Below are 14,698 nucleotides of genomic sequence, written 5' to 3'. Positions count from 1 at the left end.
AAATTGAGACAGACATACAGACCGAAAGAAAAGAAAAGAAAAAAGAAAAGAAGGAAACAAGCAAGAAAAGCAAGCAAGCAAGCAAGCAAACAGGCAAGCAGGCAAGCATGCAGGCAAGCAAGCAAGCAAGCAAGGGCAGAGATCAAATGGAGGGATTCCATGTTTACTTAACATGGCCAGAACATTTTGTAAGAATATTTGTCATAAATAATACTGATTACTAAAGTAACAAATTCGAATCAGCTCAGTTTTACCTATATATATTGGTTAGGACTTTTCTAAACAAATCCAATATTTACATTTTCCTGGGTTTTTTTTAACTACTTTCTTTCTTTGTCTTTGTCTTTCCTTCCTTTGTCCTAAATCGGTCTCTCGGGCCCCTGTTGCTCAGACATGAGGGATCAAAAAGGTGTTGTTCTGCTTGCAGAGTATAACACAGGTGGTGGCGACTGTAAAATACTAAGTCTACTACTACGTCCGCGTTCATAATGTATGGCAGAAGGGGGGGCAGGTAAAAATTTGAAATGTCCAGAATAGTTCTTAACACCCCCCTTAAAGTCATGCAAAAAAAAAAAACGATCCCCCCCTAAGCAATGCTTGTAGCTTCTTCCAAAAATTGTGCATCCCCCCATTTTTCTGATAAAAATTTGTCCATCCCCCCTTTTCCTACCAAAATTTTCCTGATCCCCCTTCAATTTCACCTGCCCCCCCCCCCCCCCTCTGCCATACATTATGAACGCAGCCTACGGTCTCTGTGTAAACAATCACAACTATCAACTATAACTGTGTAACCAATCACAACTATCGATCATAACTGCGTAACCACCAATCATAACTGTTACTTGAAATTAAACTTGACTTTGACCAGATAACGCATGCGTACCTGTAAACGAAATACATTGGTTAGCAATCTCGTACCCAGAGCCTGCGTTTCTTCTGGCCTGCGGCGAAGAACGAGGGCTCTGGTATAATCCATATTTTGGTGCATGCGTACTTTTTCGGAAAAAGAGATATAAACGGTCAAAATAAGCAAAGTAAAAATTAAATTGAAGTCAAAATCAAAGTTAAAATCATAGTACAAATTAAAAATCGGGGGAAAAATATTTTTAATTTTTGGCAAGTCTTTGAACGCGTGCGCTGTTATACCTGAAGTCCAAGAAATATGGATTATGCCAGAGCCCTCGTTCTTCAACCCAGGCCAGAAGAAACGCAGGCTCTGGGTACGAGATTGATTGGTTAGCTTCTGTCAGAAGTTAAATAATAAATTAAACACGGAATGCTATTCTAGGGTTACGTCTACGAGAATTCGGATGTTTTCGAACATGAATTTTTTTTCTATACAGATTGGCAGATTGGCCTTGAAAACGCAACTTTTCGAAAACGGAAACGCGTGGACACGGGCGAAAACGATTTCAAAACGCTACTTGTGGACAAGATTTCAAAAATATCTGGATACGTTTGGACGAGGCCTAAGATTAGGAAACACATCGAACTGATCAGAGAAAAAATATTAATCATTTAGAATCGAGGGAATTCGTAAAACTGAAGTGGCACTTTCACTCTTGAAATTATTAATTTCCAGGCCACCAAAAAAAAAAGACGTTGCTAATAAGAGTTGAGAACAGTAACACAATTACTAATGGGTTTCATATTCTTATTGCACCTTAGTTTTCAGTGACGTCATTACTATGCCACTATTTCAGATCAACTCAGTTCTGGGAACAGCATAGCATACGCGGGGATATTGCACTGTGTGTAAATTCTTGTGCGAGGGAAATGGAGCTCTCAAGGAAAAATAGGTACCAAAACATAATGGGTTGTCACGTAAACCAGTCGCAAAAGACATGGCAAGATATCGTATTGCAAATCCTATCTTTTATATGATGCTTTCTTCGTTATAGTTGTTGATTCCTATACCCAAAACTCGTGCCGCCTAACTTCATGCCCTGGCAAATGGATGCATGTGCAGCCATGGGAAACAAGGTCAAATCCCGCAATACCGCATATGCGAAGTTGCGAAAAATAGCCAATGAAAAGCTGCAATTTTTCTTTAAAATAAATAGATATGAATAATATATGACGAATATTATACCTGGTTGGTATTGTAGACCACGTACTCTGAAAGACAAAAGAAGTTAGGAATAAGAACCAGAAAGTTAAAAAAAGCGGAGTTATCAGTAGAAAACGGGCGCGCGTGATGTGCGTAGTTCTAAAGCACGAGGGGTTTGGCAGAACATGAGAGATGTTTTAGGAGAAGCACGACGCAGAGTGTTTTTCACGGCAAGCAACATTTTTGTTTCTTATATAAAATAGAAATTGCAATAATTGTTTTATTGTATACAAATGAAGCAATAGCAAGTGTGCGCGCGTGCTGTGTGCTCTCATAAAGCACACTCACCCAACCAATCAGAACGCTAGATTCGTAACAGTCATTTGATAATAGCCTATAATATTGTAGTGGTAGTACCGGGTGTGGAGAAAGCTCACAGAAGACCCCTTAAGGAGAGTGATTGATCAGCGCTAACTAGTTTTTCTCATAATAGGCGCGTTGACCACGTCAAAATAATAATAGTGTTACACCAATACATAGAGACATTCTGATAGCGCATTAACGCTAATGTCAAAAGTCTGGGGTATCATTAGCATCACTACTTACCGTTATAGTTGAGAGTGTATCCATTAGGGTTGACGATATCAGTGTCTATGCCCTTACCAAGTGGTACTATCAAACCATCAGGCCTATAGAATGATTAAGGATATTAAGATACGCCTCACGCTCTTGATAAACCTATTAGTAAGCAATAAGACCCCAAATGTGCTGCGACTAGACTGAAGACCTACCTGCCAAGCTCAGATATAACTTACTGACAACAACCACCATCAAGAATCCCTTGATCCCACCATTAAACAAATGACATTTAACCTTAATTACCTACCCTCCTAACAAAAATGAATTGACAACCTAATCACCCACACCCTATACTGCTAGACTACCACTAATCTATATGACAGGACATCTTACTGACAATCTACCAACAATACTGTTTAACTAGTTTAGAGCCAGACCCATAAACTAATTCATCTCTCAAAAAAAAAAAAACAGTGTGCACAAGAGTTGTTCTTGCCATGTGTATTGATAAGGGGGTTCAGCTCTTTATTAGCTACCATTGTAGTGAGGCCCCTCCCAAAGGGTTTGACTTACTAAACCTGTGGAGATGGCAGGTAACTCCAAAGATGAACACCTAAGCATGTGTATTGCCAGGTAAGTGGTACATTGCCCCTCCCCCCATAATGAAGACCTTACTACTGTACGTGCTATATGTGGCTACCATTCAACCTGTGACCTGCTGTCAACCCTACCAAAATGCAATTCATTTTCAATAAAACAATTACTGTTAATAGTGAGTAGAAACATGTTATCTTGTAACAATACCTGGTAGTGGTTTCCACAGGGTCTGGTGCTACCTTACCCAAAGCCTTGACGCTATGGCAACCATCTGGTAGCTGATCAGCATTGTAGTTAGCAGCCAATAGTTCATTACTCTTACCAAGGGAAACCTAAAAAAATGGCAGATCAGTATTGAAATCAAATGCCACTGGATTCTTGTTATCAGGAAAAGATTGGTTGTTATGGTTAAGTTTTCCAAATTGTTTTTTTTTTCACTGTTAGGGTGTACACCTGTGTCTCTTATCAATGTGTTCTTCAAGCACAGGGCCAATGCTCGGCTGAAGCTCACATGTCATTTGAGTTTGTTTGAAGTGAACAGTGTTCTCTCTGCCCTGAGTTCCAGAGGCTCCCTGTGACTGAGAAGCACTGGAGTGAGAGAGCCTTTGGATACCAGGATATTCTCCCTATTACCAGGTTTTTTTTTTCTGGGTACTCTTCTTTTTAGACCAAAATTATTTGTTTGTAGTGACCGTCTTGACAGTGACATTGAATTAATAATTCACTTTACTTGATAATTTTGCTGTGTCGACACTGAAACGTTGCGCTGCTGACGGTTTTTATTTTATTATATTATACTCTTGTATTTCTACCTCCAAAATAGGTGAGTTGAGTGTCGCAAATTTTGAACATAAAGCTACATTGTAATGCATGTGGAGCGAGCCTAATAAAAAAAAACCTTCGCTGGGAAACGTAAAAAATAAATGTTCTTAAGACTGAGGGTTTTTAAACAATCTTTGCATCTTACCTCACTGAGGAGTAAGATCCCAGAGTTCTTGGATCTTGTAGCAAAACAATAGTTGGCACTCTTGGAAGACATGTCAGCAAAGTAAATTCCTTTGCCAAACTAGAAAGAAAGAAAGTTGACTTCAGGGACAATATAACTATAATAGCAAAGAATGTGACCTCAAAATCGGTGTGGGTAGGTCATTGGTACATTATTGGAGGGTTCTTCTCACTCTTGTAAGATTGTCAGTCAATTTGCTCCTTTTTTTGTAGTAGTACAGGAAGCTTGCTCTAAACTAAAGCAGTACGGAGGAAAACAATGCTGTAAAAGATACTATAGGTAAATAGAGTCCATATAAATGAAATACATTCCACCATAAAAGTAAGCTGCAGTTTTACCATGTATCCAGTGACAGGTGCTTCAGGAGGTGCAATCCTGAGCCCTTGACTCAAGATGCCAGCCCAGTTAGTCAGCCTTGAGCCATGCCACAGCAACATCCTGCAGAACAAGAAGGATACCGTCTTGTGTTCTTGATGATGATAGTGATGGTGATATTGTTGCTAATAACTTTTTTAAACTCAAATGAAATCACAAAATGTTTGGGCTCCTAACTTACAGTATTAAACACAAATAGCAGTATTTGAATGTGACAACTCATTCTTTACCTGTTACCAACATCTCTAAAGCTTTCTTTCTGGTGCTTTACGTCAAAGACATCCACCACCTCCATAGTATACTGGTTGTGGGTCTTAGCATGGGTGTTTAATAAGTATTGCTTAACCATCTAATATGGAATAGAAGTTTAGAGAAAATTTAGGACAAATGGGAATTGGATTATCGATGTGGTCATCCATGTGGGAAGTATGGAAGGTGTAGCGTTAAGAGCTCTCTCCTCTCACCAATGCAACAGGGGTTCGATCCCTGGACTCATTGTACAAGAGTAGAACTGCTTGTTTATTTTCTCCTATGCTTTGAGGGTTTTTCTCCAGGTTCTCAGGTTTCCCTCCCTCTGCAAAATTAACTTCTAAATCTTAATTCAATCTAAAAGGATGTAGACGAAAATTACTATGCGTAATTCTAATAACCCTTTTATAAATTTTTTTCTCTGTCTTACGTCACTATATGAGACAGGACCACCTTCATCATTTAAGCAACTAAGAAGGTCTAATCATTTACAGATATTTTTGATATTTTAGAGCACGAGCTCCTAACCTTTATAAATGTAATTTATTATTTTATTATTAACCTCCTATGAAGATAGCTTAAGAACCTGACTGTTTGTCTTTCCGAGGCTTGAACCCATAGCCTCCTATACAACAGACCTACAGTATACTCAACCAACTGAGCCAACCAGTTTACAGTTTGTTATTCATACCTTAAAGTCATCATGGTCGTGGTCTAGAGGTGTTAGATCACAGTGTAGTGACTTGTAGTGCCGATCCACTGGGTGTTCATTGTTGACCAATTCCTCTTTCAACATGGTGACAGCTATTTGGATATCACCAAGAGCCTTGAAGATAAAAGACATCAAACCATCACTGAACAAACTTAACGACTACCTAGGCTTGTATTAGTATTGTCTAATAGCTAGTAATAGTTCAACTCCTCTCTCATCATGGTAACCACTAATGTATTTTATTTAAAAGAAATAGTAGGAATGTTCAACTAACCTCAAGCAGTTGCATTTTTACTTTCACCTCCTCTTTGGTTGCAATAAGTGGCGGTCTCTTCATTCTAGAACAAAAAAAAAAGCAATAAAAAAAATGTTTTAAAAAAAAATAGAAAAAAAAAAGTTAAAAAAAGTAAAAAAAAAAGGGTTATAGGACAATAAAGTGGTTCTAATTCTCCATTTCACAGTTCCGTTCAGTGACCACAAATAATAGTTCTAAGCCGAGGCTGGAGTTGCTGCACATGATAAGCAGTAGATTTGCTATGCACGGAAACTCCAATCTCGACATGAAACTATCATTTGTGGTCAATGAACGGAACTGTAAAATAGAGTATTCTCTTACCCAAAACTGTGAGGAATCCTTGTGTAGAACTCATTGCATGCTTTAACAAGCTTCTGCCCAAAGTTGTTATCATTGATACAGGTGTCAATGTTTTTGAGAGCTTCATATCCTGCTTTGATCTGCTCTGTTGTCAGCTTGCCTGAGGAAGTTTAAATACAGCATCGAAAAACTGAATTACACTTAATAAATAAATGGATACAAGCAATATTGAAATAAGGTTGAAGATGTGAGTTTGAGTGCAAACAATTAATCCGTGAAACACTAATTACTAAATAGTACAAAATAGTGCTAATTAAACAATAGAAAACAATGGAATTTGCATAAAATTGTGCTATTTAGTATTACTAACATTTCACGGTTATATTGTTTGCATTCTAGCTGCCATATTATTGGTTTTCAAGACCAGCACTTTTTGCTACTAAATGTCTATCACTAAAAGCCCACTAGTAGCCCAGCCAATCAGAGCACAGGGCTCGTGATAGACCATTAGTAGGTTTAAATTAAAAATAGTCAGATTTCCAAGTGGCTCATATGCCCACTTTAAATGGAGGTCCTGTCTCTACAAACAGCAATGAATCATGTGTGAGGATTGATAAGAATATCAGAAAAATATGATGACGAAAGTTCAGTGATGTCTTTACCTAGAGGTGCCTTGTTCACATCATACTTCATTTCTTTCAACATCTCCTCCATGGCTTGTACATTACATATCAGCTCTATCAAATTTTGTACTCTTGAATCGAGCTTGCTTGGTTCTATAGCAGGCTTCTCTTCCTTAGCTTTAGGGGCATCCACTTCATCCCCATTTGCTTTATAATCCATGATCAACAAGTCATATTTACCACTCACTTTCTCAAAACAATCCCTGTCTTCCCAGTCATTCTTGGTTTTGTCGCTGAATTTTTTCTCGAATATTTTCTTTGCTTGTTCCAGATTTGCCCCGCAGGTCTCTAGGTTGTTCTGACCGGCAAATCCAACTAAGGACAATGGAAAAATTGATCAATGAAACTAATTTCTCAAGTCTGTAAATGTATGATATGGTATCAATCAACTTAGTCTGTACCAGCCTTCAGTGAAGGCCTCTAGTCACAATCATCCATGTTTCTATCAATACTTTCCATTCAGCTGTTAATAGTTCATATAAACTCTTATAAACTTCCTACAAATTATCTGACCCTCCCCCCCCCCCAAAAAAACCCAACAATAAACAAACCCACAAACACACAAGACAGCTTCCAAAAAATAAACCAACCGTGAAGGCACTTCTTAAAAACATTACAGCCCCACCCATTTGACTCTCCACCTAACCACACCTCCCCTACCCTACCACAATCATGCCAACTAACAATACTACCATTTCGAGTTCGCCTTTGCTCAGTCTTAGCATCGATTGTGTACAAATGTGTTCTCTTCTTTCATTAAGGTCCATCGTATAGTAAGGAACGTACGTACTATGGTACAATACATGTTGATTAAAATGTCACAGGTTTTGGTTGAATAGCTGAATATCATAAACACAAACGCACAAACGACAGGCTAGACTGAGCAAAGAGAACTCAAAACTGGAGTATTGCATCACTAAGTAAAGCTTTGTTGGCTAGTCTTCAGTAAAGTAATAGTCTTCCCATATCTACTATGTATACTGTACCTCTTCCCCATCTCATCCAGACATAGTATTTCTTTGAAACATTGTCCTCAAGTAACTGGATTAGGTAATACTTGTTGTTATTGTTCTGGACATTGGTCTGGAAGAATACCATTTACAGTTAGTATACAATTGAATCTAAACAGATGACCTCTTTCGATATGACAACATAAGAGCAGATAAATTTACATGTAGACATTTTCTAATGAATATAGATGTACCACTTCTGGGTGGACTGCACGATGCCTAACAGGTTTTGCAACCCAAGTGATAAGGCAGCTGATAGATCAAATTAGAATTTAGAAGTCGGTTTTCGTGGAAGAAGGAAAAACCGAAAAACCAAGAGGAAAACCCTCAAAGCACAAGAGAGGACCAACAAACAACTCTACCTACATATGACACCGTGCCTGGCAGAACTTGAACCTGGGTCAGATTAGTGAGAGGCTGCACATTAGCAGCATACACCACCCATGCTTCCCATAAAAATTTTAATCATCAGCCTTAGTCTTTTTGGAAATGACCTCTTTAGCTTGAGCAAAAAGTTTTCTCATTTCTGCCCATATGTTATTTTCTTGAGGATAAGATTCTTTGTTTGAGTTATATCCATATTTATTTCTTCTCATTCACAACTATTAAACAAAGAAATGATACTCAAGGGAATGACATGTGGACTGAGATGAAAACATTACACCCTGCATAAAACCTTATTAATTCTCTATAAAACCTCTATAAAACCTTGTTAATTTTAGTAATCCTTACCTGGTTAAGCATAGTGTCCCATATACATGATCCTTCATCAAAGACATGAGTCTGTTGAAAGACAAATGGTTATCAACAATTGAATAAAATTCACAGAAAGTTATCCTTTACAGATTTTGCTGTTAAAAGCAAATGGACCTTTATTATGTGGTAGCCATGACTGCAACTGATTTTTTTCTGTGTGGTCTCACTTTCAAGCACTTTAGGATGAGGTTATGAGGAGTTAGACAAAGGTTCTAATTCTCACAGGAATAAACAAGGTGCCATGTGATCAAGGTAATATGACTTTAATAGTCCCCTTCACAGTTCCCTGCGCCATCTTGAAAGGTAGCCATGCCTTTGCATCGACGCAAGACGAACAGTGAGCTTGCAATGATAGAGACAGGTGAATAATATTGTTCAAGGTGTTAAAAAAGGTCTCTATTATTACAAGCTTACCGTTCATCTCGCTTTGATGCAAAGGCATGGCTACCTTTCAAGATAGCGCAGGGAACTGTGAAGGGGTCTATTGATATAATTCAGGATTACAAGCTATTTATCCATGTAAAATGTCTCTCAAAGCTTTCAAGAAACAAGTGAGTAGGTAATGTATGTAAAGAAACTAGACTGTCAGTTGCTGCAAGCCAGCAGCAAGCATTACCTTATCCTTTATAGGGCAATATGTATCAACTGGAGCTTTCCCAGTGAACACCAAAGATTTCATTTTTGTAGGTTCTTTCTCTTCATCTACAGCAGCAACAGCAGTCACAGTCTCTTTCTTTACTTTCTTTGACTGAGGAGGTTCTGCTTTCACCTTAGAAGCATCAGCAGGCTTTGTTTTTGCAGTGCTGGTAGAAGTGTTTTGAACTGGAGGGGGATCTGTACATAATCAACATATGAATATCAAGACTGTAAATAAATTCTGGTATTGGACAAAATGTCCAGTAAAAATGACCCTTTGAAAAAGGTAATAATTCCCCTTGGCTGGATATTTTGACCAGCAAAATTTGGGTTTTGACAGGTCAAGTATAACCTTGTTAACAAAAAAAATTCACCTTTGGAATATAATAAATTGCAGTTATATCAAACAAATATACAGCAAATTGCCTCAAATTATTAGATAAGGCAATCTTCTGGGACAAGGACGTAAAACCGTAGACCCTGTCTCCCAACCCTTCCTAACCTACAGTAAATGGGGGACATAAAAGAACCATTGAGGACGTAAAAGAAACCCTGGCATTAATCACCCTCAGTGCCTCTACTTCATACTAACCTTCTCTCATGTTTATAAATTGCATTAAAAAAAAGCAATCTGTCATTCACAATTGCATGTAAAGCGCCTTTGATTATATTGACATGTATTGTAAAGGGTGCTATATAAATCATAATCATCATCATCATCATAAGCAAGAGCCATAAAACATTCTTATTATACCTGCCAAATCTGCTTTAATTCTCCTTATTTTCTTGCTTGTTTTGTTTCCAGATTTTGACTGAGTACACTTATTCAGATCTACTGATATTTGTTTTCCCTGATCATTCCATGATACACTTGGCATCCCATGTGCTTTCGCTGCTTCTAGTAGGAATATGGTGCATTGTGGGTAGGTGGTCCATTTATCCTTGCCTTCATTCAACTGCCACACATCTAGAGCACACAGGTTTGTTATAATTGATATTTACAGAATGTCATTTAAAAATAGCTCACTTTTTGTATTAGACATACTGTATATTATCGTATTTGATATTTTTTGACCTCAAAAGCAAGCTTTTCAAAAAACAATTTCTGTGCTGATCCAAGTCAGGGTAATCTTAACTTATGGATCAGAAAGGAAATTAATAAGTTTAGTTTTGCAGAGGGCCAGGGGGAAACCAAGAGAAACTAAAATGTAGTGCCAAACCAGGAATTGAATACCATGAAAATCTAGAAGAGAGGGAGAATGCATTCTACCTTGATTTCAAAACAGTTTTGAGGAAGTGACATATCTACTCTATTATTGACTCAATTCCTATTCAACAGGACTAAAAATAATGGCAGCTCAATGTCTAGACATTATGTCCATCCACATTGGACTGATCAACAAAATTGCATGGTCTAACTAGCAAAAGGCTGAGTGAGTTTGCTGGACAACTGACAATTTTGGCCATACATATTGTTTGTTGAGATGCTGTTTTTTTTTTAGTCCTGCAAAATGATAATCTGTTTGTCGATTCTTTCACAAAAAAATGGAAAATTATCTGAACCTTACATTCGTTATTATTGTCATCTGGAGACAAACATCTCAGTCTTTTCTCAAAGCCTGTCTTGGCATTTCTTTGCACCATTTGTTCAAAGTTTACAACCACAGTAGATTTGCCTTGAATAATCTCAACAGTAGGTTTGCCATCCTTTAGAGCTTCTGATATTTCTTTATTCTGTTCATCTGGATATTTTGACCACTTATTCTTGCCTGCTTGATACTCCCATTGAGGTGGATCTACACAGCCAGTGCTAGTTGATGTGTCTGAATCTTTCTTGAGTTTTTTGGTTGGAGATTTAGGTAGTTCAGCAGCTGGGATCGCTAGTCAATGATACGTACGAGTTAAAAGTCTGATTGTTTATTACATTGTTGGGTGGTTGGTGGATTTGCAGGGGAAGGGGGGTTTGATTTTTAAAATCAGTTGAAATTGGGATGTACACATTTGTTTTGTAATTGCAAAATATGGGGGGTACAGTTTTGTGTTCTTCATGCAATACTACTGACTTTTAATTTGAGCTACTGAGCATAACATTCTGTAAATGATGATGAAGGGCAGTATATTTTTTATTGAAAGATATTGAAGAGTGGTACAATTTTCTACACAAATTCACCGCACCCCTACTACGTAATAAATGATCTGTCCCTAAGGTTCATATTTTGTCTGAATCAAGATAAAGCTGTCGAGATAAAGCTGTTTTTATATAACTGTTAATAGCTCAGTGCTGTATGCGTGCAATGCCATGACATTTTCTAAAATTTTGATTGGCTGATTTTTCCTCACATAATATGATTGGTCTAGCAGTGCCTTGACTGCGTCAGTGTTACCGCTACCTGATTGCATGGGGGGTATATTCACATGTGCAAGGTGATTGTTCTGGTCGTGTCAATCTAATAGGTCACTGGCATTATAGCATCATTTACTACCACTACCAAACTCCCTTGCACACTTTCTATTTTTGGTTAATTAGCACCACTTGCCTTACTATTCTCATGAGGAAATACAAATTTGAATAAGAAAGAAAATTCGCGAAGCATTTTGGTAGTGGTAGGAAAATGACGCCATCATGCAAACTGCATATTGCAATTAAAGTTAAAAAACATTTCGCATTCTTTGATTTCAGCAAAATATTCTATAAGGTTAAAGGTAGTTAGTCAGCAAAATATCAAGCTCTTTCCTTTTCTTTTCAAGATATATGTAGTCAACGATTTTTTCAGACTGTTTTCAGCGTTATCTACACTCATTCATAAAATTCATTTTAAAATGTTTTCAAAACATTAAGCTTTCTCGTGTAAGCTGAAAGCTTAAAGTAGTTTTTCAAAGCTTTATCCGGCCACATTTCACGATTATGTGCTATGCACTTACCAGCTTTTCGTCTTCGTGTAGTCGACATTAAAGCTCCCTTTTATAGTGATATTTCTGTGGAAAATTCTTCAAATAAGACGAAAAATTGAAGGAAACCTTTGACTCAACGTCTCGCTGAAGATCTGCCGCGCTATTGGCGGGAAAACAACTAGATCCAGTCTACTCCTATACTTGCAACCACAGGCAACCCACAAGTATGGCAACATCTACTACGACTACCAGGATTCCTTACAAACTTTCTTTTGTTTAGTTCATTAACACTAATTATTTTTTGCAGGAAGAAATAAACATTTAAATGAGAAAGAAATCTTATAAAGTAATCTAGTAGCAGTAGTAAAATGGGAAGGGATTTGGGAATTTTTTAAAAGAAAACCCATGTCAGTGCCTCTATAATTGTATTTCTTTAGTTTCTACTGATGGACACCATTCAACAATTCTATGTGTGTTTGTACTTTTATATCTATACCTCTACTGGTCAGTGCATTTATCTATAAGCATTATTTGATTCTATTTAAATTAATGCTGCAACAGTTGTTGTCTAAATTGCATCTCATTTCCAGTATCCATAATATCTGCTATTGTGTGACATATTGCAAAGAAACTATTAACTAAAGTGAAATTAGCAAATCGAGGCCCCTTTTCTAATAACTCTTATTGAACATGTGATGGCTCCAGCACGATCCAAACTCAAGTGGAACCAAGAGCACAGTGAGTGGTTTCACTGCAAAGTTTGGATCATATGCCAATGCCATTCCATGTTCTATAAGAGTAGACCATAGGAAATGGACCTCGATTTGTTTTTTTTTTTTACCACAAACAAATTCACTATAACACACATTTTTTTGCTCATTGACCTTAGCTTATTGGTCTGTTCTCTTGTCAATCATAAAAAAATAGCCAACAGTGCACAAGAAATATACAATTTGTCGGTGGTAAAATAGGACCATTAAAAAGTATTCAAACAATCTTCAAACAAGGTATTTGTCTTTGTGTTATTTTATTGTTCATCTTGTTGAATGCTCACTTAGCATGAAGGGTAGTTTCTGGTTTCAAGAACACTTGGTAATGTTATTCTTCCGAGATGTGTACAGTATATGTTGAATGTTTAGCATCAATGGTAGTTGCATGCTCTGACTGGAATTACTAACCTATAAAGAAACAAAAACATCAAAGGATGTCCATGATTTTAAAGAGACAACAATATTTATAGTCTCCTATGCAGCAGCTTTTAGTGTCATCACACAACACTCGCTCCCCTAAGTAGCTACTTAGGGGTGTGAGCGTTGCGTGACGACACTAATAGCGACTGCATAGGAGACTACCATAATTGCATTTTCAAAAATTATAATCACTTGAGCAAATTTAAATTTTCAAGGAGTAGGGATGGCTTTAGAAGAGTTCATACTAGCCGAGTAGGGTGTTGAATTAAACTTTTCCTATATGAGAGGCATGGATATTTTCTAGAAAGTCCTGGCCAGGAAACGATAATGAAAAAAGTCTGAATTGCTAGAGTTCCAGTAGTCTTCTTTTTAATGGTACCTTCTATTTTGTTGATATCAACTTCTTGGACCTGTAGAAAAGCAATAAGAAAGCATGAAACTGTCCTTAAATATCAAACCAACAGTAAAGAAAATGTTACAAAAAAGGTTTCTTCTGTGATGATTCCCTGATGGGGGATTCATTGATCATCTGTCTGACAGAAGGGCATTCAGAATCTGCATTATTTATTATAATAGACCCCTTGCATGTGACGTCAAAGCAGCTCAATTTGGAGGACAAAACAAAACAAAAAAAAATCAATCTACTGAGAATTGGAAACCTATTGTTATGTCCTCTAAATTGAGCTGCATTCCGACATGCTGCAAGCAGTCTATGGTCAATAATCTGTAAATATCATGCCTTTGAATCAAGAGCAAGCTAGTAATCAGGCAATTTATTCTAGCTTCAGGTTACCAGTGGATCAGCAGCTAACCAGTGGATCTACTCCAATTCATTCTGCTCCTCCATGATCCATTCAGGTGATGTAAACCAAAAAGTAAGACAGGAAAAAAAGATTGTCAACCACTTGGGATAGTTCTTGTTGTCTTTCCAATTACAGATTGATGCTATTTTTATAAACATATGAACTCAGTAGTTGCAATATGCCTGCTGGAATATGGTTTTTCACTGCCGCCAGTCAAAAATATGAAAGGTACCCACTGATTAGTTTTGATTGATGGCAGCCAAAAACCAAATTTTAGAGCTACAGAGTTTGCATGTTTATGAAAATAGCAGTAATGAGAAAATTCATTTTCTTGAATGGATTCCGAATCAAAATGAAATCCATCATTACTACCAACACAGGCGTGGATTTGACTCGTTGCAAAACACTTGTTTTACTTCACATTCGTAATGTCTCGTTCACACATTCCTGAGCCCGGGGCGGTTAATTAAGCTTTGAACTTTGAGGCTGCGGTCAGTAACCGTCAAATTTGAATCTTAACATCAAAGTTAAATTGTCTCTCTGGGCTGAGGAATGTATGCATGGG

The 14,698-nt window shown here is 37.4% G+C and overlaps 1 protein-coding gene across 2 annotated transcripts; it reads right to left on the bottom strand.

Moving 5' to 3' along the window:
* Window positions 1-717: 717 nt before the first annotated feature.
* Window positions 718-14,155, bottom strand: LOC116300988 (poly [ADP-ribose] polymerase 2-like). 2 transcript variants are annotated; one of them, XM_089034245.1, is made up of 19 exons: window positions 14,070-14,155; window positions 13,710-13,740; window positions 12,171-12,224; window positions 10,817-11,128; window positions 10,003-10,215; window positions 9,229-9,446; window positions 8,589-8,639; window positions 7,833-7,929; window positions 6,826-7,161; window positions 6,185-6,323; window positions 5,843-5,906; window positions 5,548-5,682; window positions 4,838-4,956; window positions 4,571-4,670; window positions 4,194-4,292; window positions 3,434-3,558; window positions 2,657-2,739; window positions 2,093-2,118; window positions 718-883 (listed from the first exon to the last, which is right to left on the bottom strand). In XM_089034245.1, the coding sequence occupies exons 3-19, from the start codon at window positions 12,196-12,198 to the stop codon at window positions 839-841; spliced, it is 2,190 nt and encodes a 729-aa protein (XP_088890371.1). In that variant the 5' UTR covers window positions 12,199-12,224; window positions 13,710-13,740; window positions 14,070-14,155; the 3' UTR covers window positions 718-838. The 2 variants fall into 2 exon arrangements, with proteins under 2 accessions (XP_088890371.1, XP_088890370.1); XM_089034244.1 differs by lacking the exon at window positions 14,070-14,155 and having other exon boundaries at window positions 12,171-12,236; window positions 13,710-13,744.
* Window positions 14,156-14,698: the final 543 nt, after the last annotated feature.

This window comes from Actinia tenebrosa, unplaced genomic scaffold, assembly GCF_029948245.1.
Source record: "Actinia tenebrosa isolate PJP-AT-01 unplaced genomic scaffold, QUT_ActTen_1.0 PGA_scaffold2__45_contigs__length_23673736, whole genome shotgun sequence".
Lineage (NCBI taxonomy): Eukaryota > Metazoa > Cnidaria > Anthozoa > Actiniaria > Actiniidae > Actinia > Actinia tenebrosa.
Note: the sequence above shows the minus strand (reverse complement) of the source record. Positions and strands in the feature narration are given on the sequence as shown.

Coding starts and splice junctions, on each gene's coding strand:
- LOC116300988 (XM_089034245.1), bottom strand. CDS start 12,198: ATGTCGACTACACGAAGACGAAAAGCTG. Junction 8,640..9,228: donor ATTGCCCTATAAAGGATAAG/GTAATGCTTGCT, acceptor GTCTTTCAACAG/ACTCATGTCTTTGATGAAGG. Junction 4,671..4,837: donor TTTAGAGATGTTGGTAACAG/GTAAAGAATGAG, acceptor CTTGTTCTGCAG/GATGTTGCTGTGGCATGGCT.